Source organism: Sminthopsis crassicaudata, chromosome 1 (assembly GCF_048593235.1).
Source record: "Sminthopsis crassicaudata isolate SCR6 chromosome 1, ASM4859323v1, whole genome shotgun sequence".
Classification (NCBI taxonomy): Eukaryota; Metazoa; Chordata; class Mammalia; order Dasyuromorphia; family Dasyuridae; genus Sminthopsis; species Sminthopsis crassicaudata.
In genome coordinates, this window is record NC_133617.1 from 4,104,322 (window position 1) to 4,127,757 (window position 23,436).

Below are 23,436 nucleotides of genomic sequence, written 5' to 3' on the forward strand. Positions count from 1 at the left end.
TTTCGGGCTGTATTTGATTAATAAAAGAATAGTCTGTCAAGCCAATAAGTATTTGTGGAGGATCTACTCTGTGTCAGGCTCTGTGCAGAACTCTGAGGATACAAAGAAAGGGAAAAAGAGTCCCTGCCCTCAAGAAGCTCACAGTCCACTGGGGGAGACAACAAGCCCAAGAACTGTCCTGCCTGGGGACAGCAAGGCACTAGCAGCTGAGGGGGCAGGAGGGGATCTTTGTAAAAGACAGGGCTTGAGCTGAACCTTGAGCCATAAGCCAATGACTTCAAGAGAGGCCAGGGGAGGGGAGAAAAGCATTCCAAGTAGAAAGGGGAAGCCAAGGCAAAGAGAGGAGATGGGGGCGGGGTGGCTCATATATAAGGAACAGAAAGCAGGCCAGTCTGGCTGGACCACAGGAAGCATGGAGGAGTTTAACAAAGACAAGGGTTTATGCAGAGCTATATAAAATGACAAATGTAGGATTTTATACTGGATCTTAGAAGGAATAGGGAGTCAATAAAGGTTATTGGGGGGGTGGAAGATGGCAGTCACACTTCTGTTACAGGAAAATTACTGTAGTGACTGGTAGAGGAGGGACTGGAGTGGAGAGAGGCAGAGGGTACATGGCTTGAAAAGTAATGTGACCTTCAAAAGGAAAAATCAGGAAATAAAGTGGAAAACAGTTTTCCTGAAGATTCCCAGAGAAGAGAACTCAGAAAAACTAGATCTGGAGAATGAGGACACAAAGTAGGGCTTAAATAAAGTAGTTTCAATTTAAAAAAGAAAAAGAAAATGATTTTGACAACTTAATGGAGGATGAATGGGAGTGAGGAACGACTAGAGGCCAGGAGACCAAATAGTAGAGCCTGATGCAAAGCTGTTGTGGGTGATTAGATTCTGCATTAGAGGAGGGTTGGGGCACTGGAGAGAGGGGATATGGGCAGGCAAGAGACTGTGCAGAAAAGAAATTACTAAAGCTGGCAGCTGATCTCATATCTAGGCTGACAAGGAAGGAACAATGAAAGGGAACAATGATGTTGCCAGCCTAGGTGACCTGCAGTATGGGTGGTATCTTCCACAGGAAAACCCAGGAACAGTGAAGATTTGAACAGGGAAAGATACTGAGTTATCCTGGTATATGGTCATTTTTATTACATTAAATTAAAAGATTTCATACAAAGAAAACCAATGCAGCCAACATTAGAAAGAAAGCACAAAATTGGAAGGAAATTTCTATATCTAGTTTTTCTCTGAAGGCCTTATTTCTCTAATGGATATAGAAATGAGCATTCTCTAACTGGTAGAGACAGTTTTCAGGCCACAAAATCAAAGTTATCTATCTATACTCATATGCAAGACTACTCTAAATCATCACAAATTGGAGAAATGTAAATTAAAACAACTCTGAGGTACAATCCTCACACTTATCGGCCTGAGCAATATGTTAGAAAATGAAAATTTAAAAATGGTACAAGAATACATCATTGGTGGAGTTGTGAGCTAATTCAACCATTCTGAAGATTTCTTTGGAAACCCCCCCAAAGGGTTTTAAAACTGTGCATATGCTGGGATCTAGCAACAACACTACTAAGTTCTTATATATATATATTTTAAAGAAAGAGGACCTGTTTATACTACAATATTTATAGCAGTTCTTTTTGTGATGTCAAAGAATTGAACTCATCAAAACTCTCAAAAGAATGAGCTCATCAATTAAAGAATGGCTAAACAAATTGTGATATATGGTTGTGATTTAATACTATAGAGATACAAGAATTGAAAAATAGGTTGGTTTCAGAGAAATCTGGGAAGACTTATTTGAATGGAGAAACAAAGTGAACTGAATAGAAGTGGGAAAACATAGTCCACAGTGTAATGATCAAATGTGAATTCCTTAGGTCTTCTCAGAAATACAATGATCCCAGACAAGTCCAAAGGACTCATGAAGAACAGTGCTTTCCACCTCCGGGGAAAGAACTGATGAAGTCTGAATGCAAATAGAAACATACTTTAAAAACAAAAACAAAAACAAAAAAACACTTTCCTTCTTTTTCTTTTGGTCTGTGATTTATTTCACAACATGGATAATATGTTTTGCATGATTCCAGCTGTTCAATCTACATGAATTTGTTTTCCTTCTCAATGAAGGGTAAGAAGAGGAAACTCAAAATGTTTTCAAAAACTGATGTTAGAAATTATTTTTAGGTGTAAGTAAAAATAAACAAAAAAAATTCATTAAAAAACGACTTGTACAAACATTCTCAGCAGAAATGCCTGTAATCATATAAAGTTGGCAGCCTCCTTTTGGGGAGGAACAACGAGGGAATCTGATGAACAAGCTGGAGCATGTGACCGATGCAAGGTAAAGACACTAAGAAGCAAACATGAGGACTTCACAGAAATGGGAGCAGACGTGTATAAAACTTAAAGAAGATGTAAAGAAAATAGATTTCATGCCCACTAAGGAGATACTGACATTAAAGGGCAACATTTCCAATATATAGAAAAAGTTACTGCTATTTTCAAATAGGATGCATTTCCCCCTCTCCTTTCAGGGGTGCTTTTGGATTATTCTGTGATTCTGTGGGTCTAAGAAGTTCCCAGGAAAGACATTTCCTCTCCTTTTGCCAAATGTCCAGGGTTCTGAGACAGAGCCTTAGTGCCACAGAGTCACTATACAGAGTACAGACTCCCCTGAAATGGCCTCAGGAGGCACAGGTGCTCTTGCAGATTGTTCCTTAACTTTCCACAAACTGTTGAAGGCCACAATATTGGGCTGAATCTCATCAGAGGAGGGATAAATGCAGGGCAGACACTGAGGCCAGAGAGATGAAGTGGGTGAAATGTCCGCAGTGCCAGAAGGAGTGAGAGACTGGAATCCAGCGCCAGACCCTCTTTGCTGAGGCAGCCTGGGCCAGAAGCCCAGGACCAGCCAGCCTCCACTGGCCTCCCTGCCTCCCCAGATCTCATACTTCTTGGAAGGGTGTTATAGGTAAAACATCCCTGTGGGCCTTATGACTCCAAGTCAGAGTCCCCACACCTCACCCTTCACATGTTGACTCCCCTGCCCCCTTCCCTCTCCTCTCCCCAGCTCCAAGGGGTCCTTTAAGGTCCAATCCCAGGACTGAGCAGTCAAAGCAGCTCCTGATTCACAGCCCTTGACTCAGGGGGTAGATCATGATCCCCATTTCCCAGATGAGCTGGTCCAGGATTAGAGCTACAGAAATGTCGCAGACGGGATTCAAAGCTGAGCCCGAGTCCTGGTCCGAGGCTTTCTTGCTGCCCCAAAACATCCCTGGTCCAAGCCAGAATAGGCAGAGATCTCAGAACTCTGGGAACAGCCCCGGAACCGGGAATGTTAGGGTGGGAGAGGCCTTGGAACTGTCCTTGAGCATCGGCGCGTTAAGCGGAACAGGGCCGCGCTTCAGAGAGTGCGAGATCCCTGCAGGGCGGGAGCTTTAGGGGTTCAACCACAAACCCCTAATGTCAGTGTAATGTTAGTGGCGTTATTATGTATCAACGAGGCTGTTGTATCAACCGCTATTTTGTGCCAATGGCGTCTCGTGTATCAGCCGGGCTATATTATGTGTCAGCGGGGTTATTATGTATCACTGGCGTGAGTAGATATCATTGGGGCTTGTATCAATGAGGCTACTATGTATCAATGGGACTATTAGAGTCAGCGGGGTTATTATGTATCATTGGCTTTGCTTCGATACGGGGTTATTCCGTCTCTGTGCTACTGAAGCTACAGGACACCTTAGTGTCCCTTAATTACCTATTACTAGAAAGTTCCGGGGCGCGCGACCCCGTGGCTCCGCCCCCTCGCTCCTGGGGGCCGTCCTCCCCGCCCCTCCCTTTTCCCCCCTCCCCTCGTGACTCAACCTCGGGCCACACCGAGAATCTCTGAACAAAATTACGGGTCTAGAGTACCCCAAAACTGCTAGGAGTGAAGGGGACGCCGGAGGGGCGCCCCGGGGCGGGACAGCGGCAGCGGCGGCGTCTCTGATTGGCTCAAAGTTCCCGGCGCGGTGGAGAGTGTGTGTGAGAAAGAGGCGAATTCCCCTTTCCTCAACTGCAGCCCACGGAGAAGCGGCGGTGTTCCACGTCCCGCCTCCGGAAGCCGGCCAATGGGTGCGCTCCCGGCACAGTGAGCGACAGCGATGACGCGGACGTGGCTTCCAGTTCCTCTATCCGGAAGCTGTCCAGTGGCCACTAAAGTCTCAGATCCGCGGATGCGGCCGCGCTGGTCTCGGGTCCGGGACAAGGTGAGGCGCCCCCGCCCCGCCCCTCCCTGGCTTCTCCTCCCTCTTCCTTGCCTCAGTTGTCTGGTCTACGAAATGGGACAAAGACTCCTGGATCCTGGGGGGACCGCCCTCCCCTCCTTCCTTACTGCTCCCCTTCCCTTTCTCCCTTCCCTTCTCCCCTTTCCCCCCCCCTTCATTTTCCCCCACTCCCGCTTTCTCCCTTCCCCATTTCCTCTCCCCAAATCCCTCTCTGACACGGATGATCTGGGGCTCCCACATTCACTCCCCCCTTCTTATTAACCTTCACGCTACCCTCTCCCCTGACCCCCTCCCCCCGAAAGGAGCTTCAGCCTCACCTCCCCCAAAGCTCCACTCCCCATCATCTCCTCATCTTCCTTCCACCTGTCACTGTCCACCCCTCCCACGTGATCAGCCAGTTTCCAGGACTGCTCTGGGGGAGGTAGAGGAGAGAGACAAGCTAGCTTTATTTTGTCCCCCGCAGTCTTGGCCCCCCAGAGTGGAGGGAGGTATACAGCAGGCATTTCATCAGTGCAGGTTTAGTTGATCCGAGCCCCGGAAACAGACAAGCTTCCCCCTGGGGTTTGTGTGAGCTGGAGGGCTGGGGGCTTCTCCAGAGCAGAGGGAGGTTTGGGAGCTGGGAGGGGCAAAAGGCCAACCCCGTTCATGGCTCCTTGTTCCTTTCTTTTTCTTTTTTTTTTTTTTTAATTTTTAAAATTAATTTTATAATTATAACATTTTTTGACAGCACATATACATAGGTAATTTTTTACATTATCCCTTGTACTTCCTTCTGTTCCGAATTTTTCCCCTCCTTCCCTCCACCCCCTCCCCTAGATGGCAGGCACTCCCATATTAAATATCTTATAGTATATGCTTGGTACAATATATATGTGCAGAACTGAATTTTGTTGTTGTTGTTGTTGCAAAGGAAGGATTGTATTGGGAAGGTAAAAATAATCTGGGAAGAAAAACAAACAAACAAAAAATGCTCACAGTTTACACTCATTTCCCAGTGTTCCTTTTCTGGGTGTAGCTGATTCTGTCCATCATTGATCAATTGGAATTGGATTAGCTCTTCTCTATGTTGAAGAAATCCACTTCCATCAGAATACATCCTCATACAGAATCATTGTTGAAGTGTATAATTATCTCCTAGTTCTGCTTGTTCCACTCAGCATCAGTTGATGTAAGTCTCTCCAAGCCTCTCTGTATTCCTCCTGTTAGTCATTTCTTCCAGAAAAATAATATTCCATAGCATTCATATACCACAATTTACCCAACCATTCTCCAATTGATGGGCATCTGTTCATTTTCCAGTTTCTAGCCACTATGAAAAGGGCTGCCACAAACATTCTGGCACATACAGGTCCCTTCTGTAGTATTTCTTTGGGATATAAGCCCAGTAGTAGCGCTGCTGGGTCAAAGGGTATGCACATTTTGATAACTTTTTGAGCATAATTCTAGATTGCTCTCCAGAAGGTTGGATTCTTTCACAACTCCACCAACAATGCATCAGTGTCCTTGTTTTCCCACAGCCCCTCCAACATTTGTCACCATTTGTTCCTGTCATCTTAGCCAATCTGACAGGTGTGTAGTGGTATCTCAGAGTTGTCTTAATTTGCATTTCTCTGACCAATAGTGATGTGGAACACTTTCATATGAGTGGAAATAGTTTCAATTTCATTATCTGAAAATTGTTCATATCCTTTGATCATTGTTCCTTTCAGGCTCAGCCTCAGGGACCCCCCCAGGTCAGGTGCGGGGGAGAGGAGGGCCTTCCTGGTTCCCATGTTTCTCGATATTAGGCCCCCCCAGGTGAGTAGCACCATCGTGCCATTGTTTCCTTTCTTTGTTCTGCCTCAGTTTCCCTAAATGTTTCTCCCTATTTTTAAAATTAGTTCTGCCTCAAATCCCCCTCCCCCCCTTCCTGTTCATTAGGACTGAGATAATTAGGGCTGTGGAGATCTGGCCTCTCTGGCACTCCGAGAGACAAAGCTCCAGATGTCCTGTGTCAGATGCCTGACATCCTCTCTCTGAGTTCCAGACCTCCTGTCTCTAATTAACTACCCCCTTCACTCTGGGTTTGTCAGAATTTATGGTCGGAGCCCCAGCCTGAGAAACTGGAATAGATGCTCCCTGCCTGGAAACCCCCCCGTTTCCCAATGCTGGGACTCCCCCCTTGCCTTCCTCTCCCCATCTTGGAGCCGTTCATAATTCATTGGAATGTCACATGCAGTGCTGATGCTGAATGCTTTGAGACATGAGCCCCGGACCAAAATGGGTCCTTTGGTCCCAGAAAATCTCTCCCTCTCAGAAATGCAACTAAAATGTAAAACACTCTCTGATCTCTGTCTTGCCTCAGTTTCTCACTATCCCCTTCCTGGCAGGTGTTCCAGGTCTTGGAGGGCAAACAGGCCCTTTCTCCCACCTCAGAGCACCTGAGACCTTTCAGTCACCAGGTCCCAGAGGTTTGAGCCCTTCCTGTGTGCCAGGATCTCAGATAAAGTCCTCCTTTTGTATCCATGGCTTTGTTTCTGCCCTCCTGCTTTTCACCATATATTAGAGTCACTCCTCCATGCTTCCTGGGGTCCACCCAGATTAGCCTGGTTTCTGTTCCTTGCACATGACCTCCATCTCCTCTGCCTTGGTTTCCCCTCCCTGGCTGGAATGCCTTTCTCCCTGCTGAGAGTCTCTGGCTTATTGTTTCAGGTTCAGCTCAAGCCCTGCCTTTCCCAGCTCCCCTCCTGCCCCTCAGCTGCTCAGGGCCTCCCATCCCCACTCAGGGCTGTTCTGGGCCTTGTTGTCTCCCCACTGCACTGGGAGCTCCCTGAGTCAGGGACAGTTTATGCCCTTTTTTGCATCCCCAGGAATTAGCCCAGAGCTTGGCCCAGGGAGACCTTTCTGACTGCTTATTGACTTGAAAAAGAGGCTCTGGCCCAGCCTGAGGCCCCTAAAGGCTTTGCTTTCAGATTGTGCAGTGATCAGCTGGGCCACACTTAGTTCTTCTCGGCCACGTGCTGATCCAAGGCAGTTCCAATGGACTTGGGCTGGAAAATGTCCTTCCCATCCAGAGAAAAAGCTCTGAAGCCTGAATGAGGAGCAAAACAAAGGAGTATTTTCACTTTTTTGGGGGGTGTTTTTTTCTCCTTTTTTTCTGATTTTTTTTTCCCCAACAAGACATTTTGATTATATGTGTTCAATCTTACATAAATTTAAGCTATATGAGATTGCTTATTGTCTTGAGAAAGGGAGAGGGAGAAAGAAACTGGCGCTCAAAATCTTACAAAAACGAATTTTGAAAACCATCGTTACTAGTAACTGTACAAATAATACATTAAAATAATAAAATAAGTAAGTAAGAGGAAAAAAATTTCCTTTTAATATGTTCTCTGAAACTAGAATGGAGCGAGAATGAGCCCTGCCTCTCCCTTCCCCCCTCCTTGACCGGGCACAAATGTATTTGTTTCAGGGATCGGTGACGTTCCAGGATGTGGCTGTGGACTTCACCCGGGAGGAGTGGCGCCTCCTGGACCCCTCCCAGAAGCAGCTTTACTGGGACGTGATGCTGGAGAACTACAGGAACCTGGTCTGCCTGGGTAAGAAGGGCTGCTTGGGGCCCAGGATGTGCTCATGAAGGGCTTCTCAAGAAACCCCAGCCCTTGTTCATTTCAGAGGGGCCAAAGCCAGGGCGCCCATGTTCTCCCTGGTCCTGGATGAAGGATTCTTGTTTGTGTGTCTGGAAACTAATTTCTCCCTGGGGTGATCCCCAGCCCAGCCCCAGCTCTGTTCCTTCTTGCCAGAAAGACTTGTTAAAGTCCCAGAGCAAGGACTTGAGTCATGAAAGTCCCCAGATACCTCAGAATGGGATGGACAAATGAGTTCTTTGTCTTTCTGATCCCAATTCCCTGATGTGTCCCATCTGTGCATCTTTCCAACAAACAAACCAGCTCCCCCTTCAGATGTCTCTGGATGCTCCTCCACAGACTCCCTGGCCTTTCAAGCTTGCTCCTAGGGGTCTGTGGAGATTGGGCTGGGAGGTGACCCTTCCTTTCCATCACTTTCTCATGACTAGGTCTTGTGGAGTCCGATGGGGACATGATCTCTCAGCTGGAGTCAGGGAGAGCACATGGGATTCCACTGGACAGTGTCTCAAGAGCTTGCTGGTTAGGTGAGTGAGTGAGCCAGAGTATGTGACACTGTCTGAGAACCCCTGAAAGTGGGCACCCTGTGATCCTGGCTGTGACCTTTTTGTCCTGAACCTTCTCCCTCTCATAGATCTTGGAGGTAATTTTCCTCCTCTCTAGTTTGTTTGGATGATGTTGTCTCTTTATACCAAAGTCACTTGGTAGGGACGGGTGGAAATGATTGTCCTGCTGGTGCTTCCTGAATGAGCAGTACTCCACTTGGTGGGTGGAACTTTGAATTGCTTTTACCTTTTTGGAAAGCCAAGGGGAACTCTGCAGTGGAAGTGTGACCCAAAGCTTCCTCTTCTTAGACCCAATGGTCACACTCTCAGGACACCCCAGGGGTGATTTTCAGATGAGAATTTTCCTAAAAAAAATAATTTAAGCTATTTTATTTCTGTTGGCATATGGGAAGTAGCAGTTGTTCCTGCTTCCATTAATTTGATATTTTCTGCATCAGTTTTTGCATGTTCATTTAATATAATATTGTTGGGTTATATGAAAGAATAGGCCTGGTGAATTCAAAGAAATTGTAGAAATCATCAGGATGGATTTCAATTCAAGTGGAAAAATGCTTAAAGTGCTTATAATATTGGGGGGGGGGAGAGAAAGTTTATTCTGCCAGTGAAAAAGCATTTCTGCTTTTCCTTTCTTTCAGATGGGGGCACTAGGCTTCAGACCAAGGAGTCCACTCCAAAGTTAAGTGATTCCATGAAAGACTTTTCCCAAATGACATCCTTATGGGATGACCCTGGCACCTCTGAGATGGGAAAACCCTGGCAGTATTATGGCAGGTTCAAGAAAGAGCAAAACAATGAGGGGGAACATTCCAGACAAGGGAAAGAAATGCAAGCTATTGTTGAAGTCAGAGCCTCTGAATCCTGTAAATACAGCCAAAGCTCCAGCCCAAAGCCAGTCCTCAATCTACAACAGGGACTATCTGTAGTAATGGATCTCCATAACAGTGAGAATCAGAGAAGGAGCTTCAGCATGGAGTCGGACCAAAGACAGTGCACTCAAATCTGTTCACAGAAGAACTATTCTGAGGGGAAGAAATGTCAGAAATCTTTCCATTCTGATTTGGACCCCATTAAAACATCTGCAATTCATGCTGAAGGGCAGTTTCATGAAAATGAGAATTTTTTCCTCCTGAACAATGAACTTACTCTACAGCAGAAAAGTCATATGGACAAAAAGTGCTCGGAATTAACTCCATGTGAGAAACCATTCTGTCAGAAGGCAGATGTGAATCAACATTCCAATATTCAGAGGCAAAACAAATCTTATAAATGTAGTGAATGTGGAAAGGTCTTCCAAAAGAAAGTAAATCTTACACAGCACTACAGAATTCACACTGGAGAGAAACCTTTCAAATGCAATGTCTGTGGAAAGGCCTTCAGGCAAAAAGTAAATCTTACACAGCACTACAGAATTCACACTGGAGAGAAACCTTTCAAATGCAGTGACTGTGGAAAGGCTTTCCACAAGAAGACAGCCCTCATACAGCATTATAGAATTCACACTGGAGAAGAACCTTTTAAATGCAGTGATTGTGGGAAAGCCTTTCCTTGTCACACAAAGCTGATTCGACATCAGAGAGTTCACACTGGAGAGAGACCCTATGAGTGTAGTGAGTGTGGGAAAGCATTCCGATCAAGCTCCAACCTGACTCAGCACCAGAGCACTCATACAGGACTAAAACCTCATCAGTGCAGTGTGTGTGGGAAGGCTTTCTCTCAGAAGTCTGCTCTTACTCATCATGGTAGTGTTCATACTGGAGAGAAACCATATGAGTGCAGTGAATGTGGAAAGGTCTTTGGGCGTAAAGAAAATCTTACACAGCACTACAGAATTCACAGTGGGGAGAAACCTTTCAAATGCAGTGAGTGTGGAAAGGCCTTTTACCAGAAGATAGATCTCATACAGCATTGTAGGATTCACACTGGGGAAAAACCTTTTAAATGCAATGACTGTGGGAAATCCTTTTCTTGGCGCCCAACACTGATTCGACATCAGAGAACTCACACTGGAGAGAGACCCTATGAGTGTGGTGAGTGTGGGAAAACATTCCGATCAAGCTCCAGCCTAACTCAGCACCAGAGAACTCATACCGGACTAAAACCTCATCAGTGCAGTGTATGTGGGAAGGCTTTCACACATAAGTCTGGTCTTACTAATCACAGCAGTGTTCACACTGGAGAGAAGCCTTTTAAATGCAATGATTGTGGGAAAGCCTTTCCTTGGAGCACAACGCTGATTCAACATCAGAGAACTCACACTGGAGAGAGACCCTATGAGTGTAGTGAATGTGGGAAGACATTCCAAACAAGCTCCAACCTGACTCGGCACTGGAGCACTCATACAGGACTAAAACCTCATCAGTGCAGCGTGTGTGGGAAGGCGTTCTCTCATAAGTCTGCTCTTACCAATCACAGCAGTATTCATACTGGAGAGAAACCTTTTAAATGCAACGATTGTGGCAAAGCTTTTCCTTGGAGCACAGCACTGACCATACATCAGAGAATTCACACTGGCGAGAGACCCTATGAATGTAGTGAGTGTGGGAAGACATTCCAAACAAGCTCCCACTTGGCTCGGCACCAGAGAACTCATTCAGGACTAAAACCTCATTAGTACAGTGTGTGCTGGAAAGCGTTCTCTCAGAAGTCTCATATTGCCAATCACAGCAGTATTCATACTGGAGAGAAACCATATGAATGCTCTGAATGTGGCAAAATCTTCCGCCAGAAGTCAGATCTTAACACAACACTTCAGCATTCACAATGGAGAGAAGCCTTTCAAATGCAGCAATGATGGGAAAATCTTTTTCTGCAGCACAATGCTAACTTGACATCAGAGAATTCACACTGGAGAGAAACCCTCTGAATGCACTGAATGTGGGAAAGTTTACACCTAGAATTCAGATTTTTCCTTACATAAGAGAATACATGCCAGAGAGAAATCCTAGGAATATAATTAATGGGGGTAAGCAGTCTCTCAGCTCAAAGCACATCCTCCATGTTATAGAACTCATGATAGAGAAAAACTTCATTAATTTGATAATTGAACGAAAACACTAGTCATCTGATCCAGATTAAAATATAAATTGAAAATATGTAAGAAAATAAATCCAGTATAAAACTCAAAAAATGTTAGTCTCCTGATTGTCTAAGTCAACATAGAGGATGACACCCTGGTCCTTAGGATGTTGATATTTTATTTCCTCATTTTCCTTGCTGAGGTCATCTTGTTTCAGTTCATCTTTGTGCAGAAGGAAGGGACTCTTGTTGGCTGGGCCCCCATGTTATTATTATAAAGTCATGGATTTAAGATATCGAAGGGATTCTAAGGAGTCCAGCCCCCTCTTTTGCAGATGAGGAAACCAGGCCTAAATAAGGTAAATGACTTTCTCAGGCTCACACAAGGATGGCTTTTAAAGATTTGTGCAGAGCATTAAAAGTCAAATGTGCAATCCTAGAAGAAATAGGGAGCACTAGAATTTCAAGTAGAGGGGCAGTGGGGTGGGACAGTCATGCCTTTGCTAGATGAAAATCACTTCATTGACTTGAAGAGGATGAACTGGAGTGGGCAGAGATTTGGGGCTAGAGATTCAAATCAGAGGAGACTTTATAAAGTTCAAATGAGTGAGCAAGGAGGGTCTATACAAGGTCGCAGAAAGGAAGAGGACTTGTGAGAAGATCTATGGAGGCAGAATGGAGATTTAGCCACTGAGTGGGTAGAGTCAAGGGCGACATTATCAATGGGGAGTAGATTACTAGAATCAAACGGCTCCCCATGGTCCCCATCACAAGGCTCCCCTCTTCCTCCCCACCTCTTGCCCCCCACCCCTGCTCCTCTTTTCTTTGATAGTATCTGGAATTATGGTATAGGTTATTTCTCCAGTGTTCTCTATCTTTAGACCCCACAGCTGTTCAATCATCAAGTCACAGTGCATTGGGTCTTTCCTGTATACTAAGCCTTGGCAAAAGTACTTGAGAGACTCAGAAAGCTCAAAGCACAGGTTTCTTTCAAGGGCACGACTGGGTGCACCCTGGATCCCCAGGGAGCAGGTGTGAGGCAGCTGGCTTCCTTGGAGGCTCAGCTTCCATGCCCCGCTTCTGTAAGGAGATTTTCCTGGCACCCTTTAAGACCAGCGCTTCCTCCTTTCCCAATCCCCCTCACACTCCCTGTGCTCTCTTTGTTTCATTTGTATGTTCCCATTTGTAGGTTGTACCCTGATGTATCCATCTTGTCTAGATCCCCTAAGCTGCTTCTGGGCAGCATCTGGGTTTTACCATTTTTATATCCTCAATGTTGAACACAGTGCCTGGCCTCCAGCAGGCACCAAAGAAGTGCTGGTTTTCCTGAATTAACTCAGTCCTGGGGGAAGCCGCACAGGTCGCATCTCCTTGGAGACTTTCTCTGAGCCACAGTTACTGCTGACTCCCCCCAAACATCCCCAGTCCAGTGGCCTCTTCTCAGTTATCCCCTACTCCAACCTCCCCCTTCTTCCTGCTTTCCCTATCAAAGGCAGTGCTAGCCTCCTACTCACCTGGGCTTTTTAGATCTAGGAATCATTCTTGCTTTCTCACTCCTTCACTCCTCCTCTTCCCGCAGTTAATCTGTTGCCAGTTCACATCCACATCCACCCTCAGCCAGGGAGACGCTCTGGGACTTCTCTGCCTGAGGCATTTCCAGCTTTTTCCCTGAGTCCAAGGAGAGAACCAAAAATAGGAGGAAAAAATGTCTTGCAGTTCCCTTCTTTGTTCCAAACCAAGCTCATGGGATCAAAGAAACTTGGAGTTTCTTAAGAGGCTCATTTTACCTGCTTGAATGTTTCTCCTCCTGATCTGGGGGCACATGTATATCCCTGTGTTATCAACAAGGGACAGCAGGGACTCTGGGGCTGACACAGGCTGTCATATTGGGCAAAAATCCATCATCATTTTCTTTCCATCACAATTCTGGGCTCCAGACAGGAGTGATTGTGAAATGGCAAGTTGATAACAGGCCCATGGCCTAGAAGACTTGTGGCCTTCATGTTCTCACGCTTGTAACATTTCTGCAGTCCTTGAAGGCTTGCAAAGAGCTGGATGTATTATCACAGTTGATCCACAATCAGCTCTGTGGGAGTGGGTGCTAGCATTGTCTCCATCTCATGGATGGGAAAAGTCTCAGAGCTAGTAAGTGTCTGAAATAAGTTCTAATGTGAGGTTTTTCTAACTTCCATTTTGTTTATTTTTATTACAGCTTTTTATTTACAAGATATAAGTATGGGTGATGCATTGACGATTGCAAAACCTTTTGTTCCAGTTTTTCCTCTCCATCCCCCCTCCCCCCTTCCCCAGAGGGCAGGTTGACCAATACATGTTAAATATGTTAAAGTATATGTCTAACTCCCATTTTAAAACTTTTATCCCTGATCCCTCCTGTCTGCATCTTGTGTTAACCTCGGGCTATGCAGTCCCACCCTGACAACTTGCAGCTCAGGTTGATTCTCTCTGTGCTATCACTGGCCATCAATTACTTGGGAATCCCCTTGCCTTCCCACTTCCACTGCCCCATCCCCATAACCGAGTATTAGAGATGCATAAGGGAATCCAGAGATGGCAAGGGCACAGCAAGCTCATGAGATCATCCAGCCCTTTTACAGGCAGAAATCCCCCTTCGTGAGGACTCTTCCACAGATCTTACTTGACTCTCTCATACTGATAGCAAAAAAGAAATCTTAGAAATGTCATGAATGTGGAAAGGCCTTCCAGCAGAAGGAAAGTCTCATGTGACCCTCCAGAATTCATACTGCAGAGAAACCTTTTGAATGCAATGAATTTGGAAAAAGCCCTTCCACCAGAAAATAGATCTCATAGGACATAATAGTATTCACACTGGAGAGAAACCTTTTAAATGCAGTGACTGTGGGAAGGCCTTTCCCCGGACTCTACATCAGAGAACCCACACTGGAGAGAGACCCTAGGAATGTATTGACTGTGGGAAGACATTCTGATAAAGCTCTAAACTTTCTCTGCACCAGAGAACTCACTCAGGAATAAAACCTCCTGAATGTCACATACGTGGGAAGGCGTTCTCGCAGAAATTCATTCTCACTCATACAGTTTTATTCATAGTTGTGAGAAGCCCTATGAAGGCATCGAATGTGGGAAGGCATTCCCAACCAACACAAAACTTTCTCAGCACTAGAGAACTCATACAGGAACGAAACCTTTTGATACCGACACTGTATTCACAGTGCAGAGAAACCATATGAATGCTCTCAATGTGGAAAGATCTGCCGCCAGAAGACTGGTCTCACAACACACAGCAGAATTCATACTGGAGAGGAACCTTATAAGTGTGGTGAATGTGGGAAAGCCTTCCCCTGGAGAACATCACTGAGTCTGCCTCAGAGAACTCATGCTGGGGAGAAGCCCTATGCCGGCAATAAATCCAGAAGGGCCTTGGCTCAAAATGCAGGTCTTTCAGTGCCTAATAGAATGTGGGCTAGAGAGAAAGCTTATTAATGCCCTGAATGGGGGAAGGCACTGTCCTGGATCATAGCACTTTACTCAGTTACAGAAATCCTGAGGGAGAGAAACCTCATTAATATAATCAGGGAAGCCATACTTTTCTCAGGAAAACTCTCCTTGATACATTGACTTAATATTGATAAGGGACCAGGGAAACAATGAATGGGGAGAGCCCTTCAGTTTGTGTTGGGGAACCATTTCTCTTCAGGAGAGGGTGATTGACTAGAGAAGCAAAGGGGGCAAATACTTCCACAAGTAGCAAATGTGTTTTCCTTGACAATAATTATTACTAGAGAGCTCTTTATTGGGGAGGGGAAGATCAGTGGTGAATGACAGTGATGTGTCCAAACAATAAAGAGACCCTCGATAAAACACACCCTGGTCCATTAGCCAGAGCACACAACTTAGTGAATAAGTCAGGTGGGGGTGAGAAGTGAACTGAGGAACCAGGGAAGCATTTGTGTGGCTCTGTGTGTGTGTGTGTGTGTGTGTGTGTGTGTGTGAGTGTGTGTGTGTGTGTGTGTGTGTGTGTGTGTGTGTGTGTGTGTTTGATTGCCATGTTTCCAGTATCTCCCAGCCTCTATCAGCAGCCCTTCCCAAACTGAACTAGAAGCCATTCCCAGTCCCTCTTACTCTCCATGCTTGAAAGCCTTAGCTTCCTCCCCTTCTCTTCTGAACATCTTGAGCTTTCCTTTCAGGGCCTTAGGGCAAAGAGACAAGTATTTTTCAATCACCTACTATGTATCAGGCTTCATGCTAGAACTCAAGAGAACTATAAAAAGGTAAAAAGAAAATTAAAACTCTTGAGAACTATTTCTGTTTAGGATATACATAGAGAATATATGTATAATCTGGTTTTACTGTTATAATGTAAAAAAGAAACTAGAGGTGGAAAGGAGCAGAAAAAAGGGGCAAAGTCATGTTAAAATGAGAGCAATTACATCTCAGAAAGAGGGAAAGAAAACATATAATAACTGAGGGAATGAAAGGAGGGTCATGAATATTATGTGAATCTTACTCTCATCAGATTAAAAAAAGAATATTAAATATATTTGGTTTTACCAAGAAACTTTGATCACCTCATAGAAAAGTGGGAGGAAAGGCAAAAGGACGGGTATGCTAAATAGAAGAGAAACAGAAATAGTAGGGGGAAGGTATAAGAAAGGGGAGGGCCTTTAAAGGGGGGATGACTGTTTGAGGCAAGTAGTGCCATAGTTAAATACTAGGGAGAAGGAAAAAGGAAAAAGAAAGAAGGACAGATAAAAGTATAATTTGGGGTTACTAATGTGGCAGGAAATACAGAATTAGTGGTTTTAAGTTAAAATGTGAATAGGTGAACTCTTCCATAAAAAGAAGTGGTTAGCAGACTTGATTAAAAAGCAAGAATCCCATAATGTTGGGCACAAGAAACATATTTAAAGCAAAGAGATACAGAGTAAAGGTAAAAGGTTGGAGCAGAATCTTTTATGCTTCAGGTGAAGTAAAAGCAGGGGTAGTCATCCTGATCTCAGATCAAGCAAAAAAAAAATTAATCTAATTAAAGGAGATAAGGAAGGAAACTGTATCTTGCTAAAAGGTACCATAGATAATGAAGCAATATCGATATTAAATATATTTATATACACCAAGTGGTGTAGCATCTAAATTCCTAAAGGGGAAGTTAAGAGAATTGCAAGAAGAAATAGATAGCAAAACTATAATAGTGGGAGATCTCAATCTTGCTCTCTTAGAATTAGATAAATCAAATCATAAAATAATAAGAATGAAGTAAAAAAGGTAACTAGAGATATGATAGACATTTGGAGAAAACAGAATGGAGACAAGGAGTTCTAGGCAGTTCATGGAACCTATACAAAATTTGACCGTATATTAGGACATAAAGACCTCAAAATCAAATGCAGAAAGGCAGAAAAAGTAAATGCATTTTTTTCAGATCATGATAGAATAAAAATTACATTCAATAAAAGGCCAGGGGAAAATAGACTAAAAAGAAAGTGGAAACTAAATAGTCTCATCCTAAAAAAATGAATGGTTTAAACAGCAAATCATAGACACAATCAATAAGTTTATCCAAGAGAATGACAATAATGAGACAACATACCAAAATTTGAAAGATGCAGCCAAAATGGTAATAAGGGGAAATTTTATATCTCTAGATGCTTATCTGCATAAAATAGAGAAAGAGAAGATTAATGAATTGGGCTTGCAACTAAAAAAGCTAGAAAAAGAGCAAATTAAAATTCCCCAATCAAATATCAAACTTGAAATTCTAAAAATAAAAGGAGAGATCAATAAAATTGAAACTAAAAACACTATTGAATTAATAAACAAAATTAAGAGGTAGTTTTATGCAAAAACAAACAAAATAGATAAACCTTTAGTTAATTTGTTTAGAAAAAGGAAAGGGGAAAAGCAAATTGTTAGTCTCAAAAATGAAAAGGGAGAACTATTCACTAATGAAGAGGAAATTAGAGCAGTTATTAGGCGTTACTTTGCCCAACTTTATGTCAATAAATTTGACAACCTAAGTGAAATGGAGGAATGCCTACAAAAATATAGACTGGTCAGTTAACAGAGGAGGAAGTAAATTGCTTAAATAGTCCCATTTTAGAAAAAGAAATAGAACAAGCTATTTAATTAACTCCCTAAAAAAAATCTCCTGGACCAGATGGATTTGCAGGTGAATTCTACCAAACCTTTAAAGAACAATTAACTCAAATGCTATATAAATTATTTTTTAAAATAGGGAATGAAGGACTCCTACCAAATTCCTTTTATGACACAGATATGGTGCTGATACCTAACCCAGGTAGGATGAAAATGGAGAAAGAAAATTATAGAGCAATCTCTCCAATGAATATTGATGCAAAAACAAAACAAAACCCAACCCATGTAAGTTTCTCCTGAGAACTTGAACTTAGCCTCATACCATAGATCAAAATGACAATACTCTTTCCTGTTTTTGCTCAACTGCTGGTTTAGTTCATCACACCTGCAAAGTGTTTTCTAAAATAGAAAAGTTCCTGAAACCCATTCTCACTGTTGTATACATCCCAACCCCATTGCCATCATTGTATGTATCCTTCCCTAAAATATAATGTTCTCTGGGAGTAGGTTTCTTGGGGAACTTCTGGAAGCAGCCTTTGTTTCAGTTCAGAGTAATCACCCCAAATGCAGTCAGGAGTTAAAGTCCAAATCCTTTATTGCCTCCTTCAAAATCTTATCTCCTTCACTTGGGGCTCGGCTAGTTTTCTGGAGGCCTTCCGGATCTCGGTTTCAGTGTTCTCCACAGGACAGCCTGCCACCACTTCTCTGTCTTCCTTCATTCTGCCCAACTGCCTTCTCTGGCTTGTGAATCTCCCAGAGTGCATCCTGGTTGAGGGTCCTAGTTCATATATGCTTTCTTGTAGAACTCTAGTAAGTACTAAGTACATAATCATTGTCTCTACCAATTCCAGTGATTTAGCACCTTATAAGAATCCTAATAACTCCCACTATTATATGTATTCCAAATCCCTTTCCATCATTGTGTACATCTGGTTATTGCTTTAAACTGTGAGAAATGTAGTTTGCTTTGCTATATAAATGCCATTCTCCAGTCACTCTGATCCCAATGATTTGGACAATAGTCCCTTCCAATGGCTAGCCTAATTATTAAACTCTCCACTTTTAAACGAGTCTCTACTTGCCTCAGTTTCCCTGGCATTACACCATTATAAAGTTTGTTCCCTGGAAATACTCAATGTGGCTCATCCATCCACTTCTCAAGAGAATCGCTAAATAAAGGATTCTTCTCTCCTTCTAAAGAGCATTAGTCTTAGTTCTACTCCTGGACCAGCTTGCAATTGGGGAAGCAGTGGGTATCTTGTCCAGGGCTTACTCCCCAATCCTGCTGAGCTCCACGAAGTCCTTTGATAATATGGGGGTCATGGAGGAACACATAGAAAATATCTGAAGGGTCATCTGGTTTTTGTTTCCCTGGGAAAAAGCAGGGATAGAGCAAAGAAGAGAATTGTGTTGAGAAAGATGAGTTTATTTGTTCCATTTGATACTGAGGTATCTGGAAGCTTTCATGATTGCAAGGGCTTACCCTGGAACTTTAGAAAGTCTCTCTGGCCTGAGGGGACAGAATGTTGGAATGGGAAAGATGGGGTGCAGCTTGTGGGGGAGATGTGGCAGTAACCCAAACACTACATGGCTTTAACCCTGAATGAGATGAGGTGAGATCTTTCAAGACAGTTGTGAAAATCGAGTAAGGCTTCATCTACTTCAGAGTTCGAGTAGGCCTGAAGGACTCTGAAGTTCGAGCAAAGGGCATTGCCTTCCCCTCCTATGACATCTCCCTATTTCATCCAAATATGGGCAACTATGTACTAATTGGTCAAGTTCAATTTCATGGGTAGATCTCGAGTTTAGAATGTAAGACTCTCAGCCAATGAGGATGAGGGTCAGTGGTGGGAGGGGGCGTTTTGCGTTAGGGATTAAAGGTGCTGTCCTGCCCACAGGAGGTGCTTCCTCTCTTAGATAGTCTACTCGAAGAGTGGGACGCCCTTCTCGCGAGAATGTACAATAAACTTTGCTTTTCTCTAGAGCTCTCTCCAGCTTTTTTATTAAATGGTGACCCCTCACCATTTCCGTACCACACAACCCTAAGGCCTTGGGGGTTCTGTAGCTCCACAAACTGTGCTGGAAATCAGATAACATTTGGTTAGTCAGTAATAAGAATGTTTCTGAGACCTTAAGGAGATGGATCCGGACTATTCTTCAACTCCACCTCTAAGCCCCGGCATCAGTTCTAAGCCATCAAATTAGCCTATCAGTGACAAGAAGCATGTGATGTCTTTATCTTTTTCTCTTCTTGCTCCTGGTTCTTGGCTAATTTCTTTTGGATCTTAGCCCACTGCAATTCATGTTATAATCATAATAAACCATGCCCCTTGATTTAGAGATGATTTGAGCCTGCAGATTATTTTCAGACATTTCCACTGGGCAAGTCACTTAACCCCAATTGCCTCAGCAACAACAATAACAACAAGGAAAAAAAAAAAGGTACTTCTGGACACTGGTCTGAAATCCCAACCTTTTGGGGTCTTCCTTTGAATCTCAACAGGGTCACACCTGGGAACAATCAGTTTCCAGAGACACAAAGCAAAGATCCTTCAGCTGGGACCAGGACAAACATCCTGGCTTTGGTCTCCCTGGGATGAACAAAGGCTGGGGTTTCTTTACAAGCCCCAGCATCAGCACTGACCACTAGACACGGCCTCAGCAGAAGGAAGCAAAGCACCCTTCATGGGCACATCGTGGCTCCCCAGAGGAGCCTCCTCACCCAGGCAGACCAGGTTCCTGAAGTTCTCCAGCATCACCTCCCTGTAAAGCTCCTGCCAGGAAGTGCTGAGGTAAACCTCCTCCTCCCAAGAGATGTCCACAGGCACATCCTTGAAAGTCACTGATTCCTGAAACAACAAATACATTTATACTTATTCAGGGATCATACCTCACTTGGACTTGGGAAGGGAGATGAAGTGGGCAAGAATAAGAATGATTGATTCTTAGTACGTTGTGACTATAATCAGGTTTCAGAGTGTTCAAAGTCAATCTCTAGGAGGAGTTACTACAGGTTTCAGGCTGTATTTGATTAATAAAAGAATAGTCTGTCAAGCCAATAAGTATTTATGGAGGGTCTACTCTGTGTCAGGCTCTATGCAGAACTCTGAGGATACAAAGAAAGGGAAAAAGAGTCCCTGCCCTCAAGAAGCTCACAGTCCACTGGGGGAGACAACAAGCCCAAGAACTGTCCTGCCTGGGGACAGCAAGGCACTAGCAGCTGAGGGGGCAGGAGGGGATCTTTGTAAAAGACAGGGCTTGAGGTGAACCTTGAGCCATAAGCCAATGACTTCAAGAGAGGCCAGGGGAGGGGAGAAAAGCATTCCAAGTAGAAAGGGGAAGCCAAGGCAAAGAGAGGAGATGGGGGGGTGGTGGCTCATATATAAGGAACAGAAAGCAGGCCAGTCTGGCTGGACCACAGGAAGATGGAGGAGTTTAACAAAGACAAGGGTTTATGCAGAGCTATATAAAATGACAAATGTAGGATTTTATACTGGATCTTAGAAGGAATAGGGAGTCAATAAAGGTTATTGGGGGGGGGTGGAAGATGGCAGTCACACTTCTGTTACAGGAAAATTACTGTAGTGACTGGTAGAGGAGGGACTGGAGTGGAGAGAGGCAGAGGGTACATGGCTTGAAAAGTAATGTGAACTTCAAAAGGAAAAATCAGGGAATATAGTGGAAAACAGTTTTCCTGAAGATTCCCAGAGAAGGGAACTCAGAAAAACTAGATCTGGAGAATGAGGACACAAAGTAGGGCTTAAATAAAGTAGTTTCAATTTAATAGGAATGACTAGAGGCCAGGAGACCAAATAGTAGAGCCTGATGCAAAGCTGTTGTGGGTGATTAGATTCTGCATTAGAGGAGGCTTGGGGCACTGGAGAGAGGGGATATGGGCAGGCAAGAGACTGTGCAGAAAAGAAATTACTAAAGTTGGCAGCTGATCTCATATCTAGGTTGACAAGGAAGGAACAATGAAAGGGAACAATGATGTTGCCAGCCTAGGTGACCTGCAGTATGGGTGGTATCTTCCACAGGAAAACCCAGGTTCAGGAACAGTGAAGATTTGAACAGGGAAAGATACTGAGTTATCCTGGTATATGGTCATTTTTATTACATTAAATTAAAAGATTTCATACAAAGAAAACCAATGCAGCCAACATTAGAAAGAAAGCATAAAATTGGAAAGATATTTCCATATCAAGTTTTTCTGCTGAAGGCCTTATTTCTCTAATATATATAGAAATGAGCATTCTCTAACTGGTAGAGACAGTGTTCAGGCAACAAAATCAAAGTTATCTATAGTCATATGCAAAATTGCTCTAAATCATCACAAATTGGAGAAATGTAAATTAAAACAACTCTGAGGTACCACCTCAGACTTATCAGCCTGAGTAATATGTTAGAAAATGAAAATTTAAAAATGGTACAAGAATACATCATTGGTGGAGTTGTGAACTGATTCGACCATTTTGAAGATTTCTTTGGAAAACTCCCCAAAGGGTTTTAAAACTGTGCATATGCTGGGATCTAGCAACAACACTAACAAGTTCATATCCTAGAGAGATTTTTTTTAATTATAGCTTTTTATTTATCAGATATATGCATGGATAATTTTATAGTATTGACCATTGCCAAGCCTTTTGTAACAATTTTCCCTCTCCTTCCCCCCACACCCTCCCCCAGATGTCTGGTTGACCAATACATGTTAAATGTGTTATAGTATAAGTTAAATACAACATATGTATACATGTCCAAACAGTTGTTTTGCTGTACAAAAATAATCGGACTTTGAAATAGTGTACAATTAGCCTGTGAAGGAAATCAGAAATGCAGGCAGACAAAAATAGAGGGATTGGGAGTTCTATGTAGCGGTTCATAGCCATCTTTCAGAGTTCTTTTGCTGGTTCAATTCATTACTGCTCTATTGGAATTGATTTGGTTCATCTCATTGTTGGAGAGGGCCACGTCCATCAGAATGGATCATCATATAGTATCATTGTTGAAGTATATAATGATCTCCTGGTCCTGCTCATTTCACTCAGCATCAGTTGATGTAAGTCTCTCCAAGCCTCTCTGAAATCATCCTGTTGGTCATTTCTTACAGAAGAATAATATTCCATAATATTCAGATACCACAATTTGTTCAGCCATTCTCCAATGGATGGGCATCCACTCAGTTTCCAGTTTCTGGCCTCTACAAAGAGGGCTGCCACAAACATTCTTGCACATACAGGTCAGAGAGATTTTTTTTTTTTTTAAAGAAAGAGGACCTGTTTATACTACAATATTTATAGCAGCTCTTTTTGTGATGTCAAAGAATTGAACTCATCAAAACTCTCAAACTCTCAAAAGAATGAGCTCATCAATTAAAGAATGGCTGAACAAAATGTGATATACGATTGTGACTTACTACTATAGAGATATAAGAATTGAAAAATATGGGGCAGCTAGGTGGCCCAGTGGATAGAGCACCAGCTTTGAGTTCAGGAGGACCGAGTTCAAATCTGGTCTCAGATACTTAACACTTCCTAGCTGTGTGACCCTGGGCAAGTCAATTAACCCCAGCCTCAGAAAAAAAAAAAGAAAAAGAAAAAGAAAAAGAAAAATAGGATGGTTTCAGAGAAATCTGGGAAGACATATTTGAATGGAGAAACAAAGTGAAGTGAATAGAAGTGGGAAAGTAAGTCCACAGTATGATGATCAAATGTGAGTTACTTAGCTCTTCTCAGAAATACAATGATCCCAGACAATTCCAAAGGACCCATGATGAACAGTGCTTTCCACCTCCAGGAAAGAACTGATGAAGTCTTAAGCAGATAGAACCATACTTTAAAAAAAAACACAAAACTTTCCTTTTTC

The 23,436-nt window shown here is 43.4% G+C and overlaps 1 protein-coding gene across 2 annotated transcripts; it reads left to right on the forward strand.

The window, feature by feature from the left end:
- Positions 1–3,882: 3,882 nt before the first annotated feature.
- LOC141556366 (uncharacterized) lies at positions 3,883–11,593 on the forward strand. 2 transcript variants are annotated; one of them, XM_074290394.1, is made up of 5 exons: positions 4,147–4,259; positions 5,987–6,074; positions 7,729–7,855; positions 8,332–8,427; positions 9,102–11,593. In XM_074290394.1, the coding sequence occupies exons 2-5, from the start codon at positions 6,048–6,050 to the stop codon at positions 11,075–11,077; spliced, it is 2,226 nt and encodes a 741-aa protein (XP_074146495.1). In that variant the 5' UTR covers positions 4,147–4,259; positions 5,987–6,047; the 3' UTR covers positions 11,078–11,593. The 2 variants fall into 2 exon arrangements, with proteins under 2 accessions (XP_074146485.1, XP_074146495.1); XM_074290384.1 differs by lacking the exon at positions 5,987–6,074 and having other exon boundaries at positions 3,883–4,259.
- Positions 11,594–23,436: the final 11,843 nt, after the last annotated feature.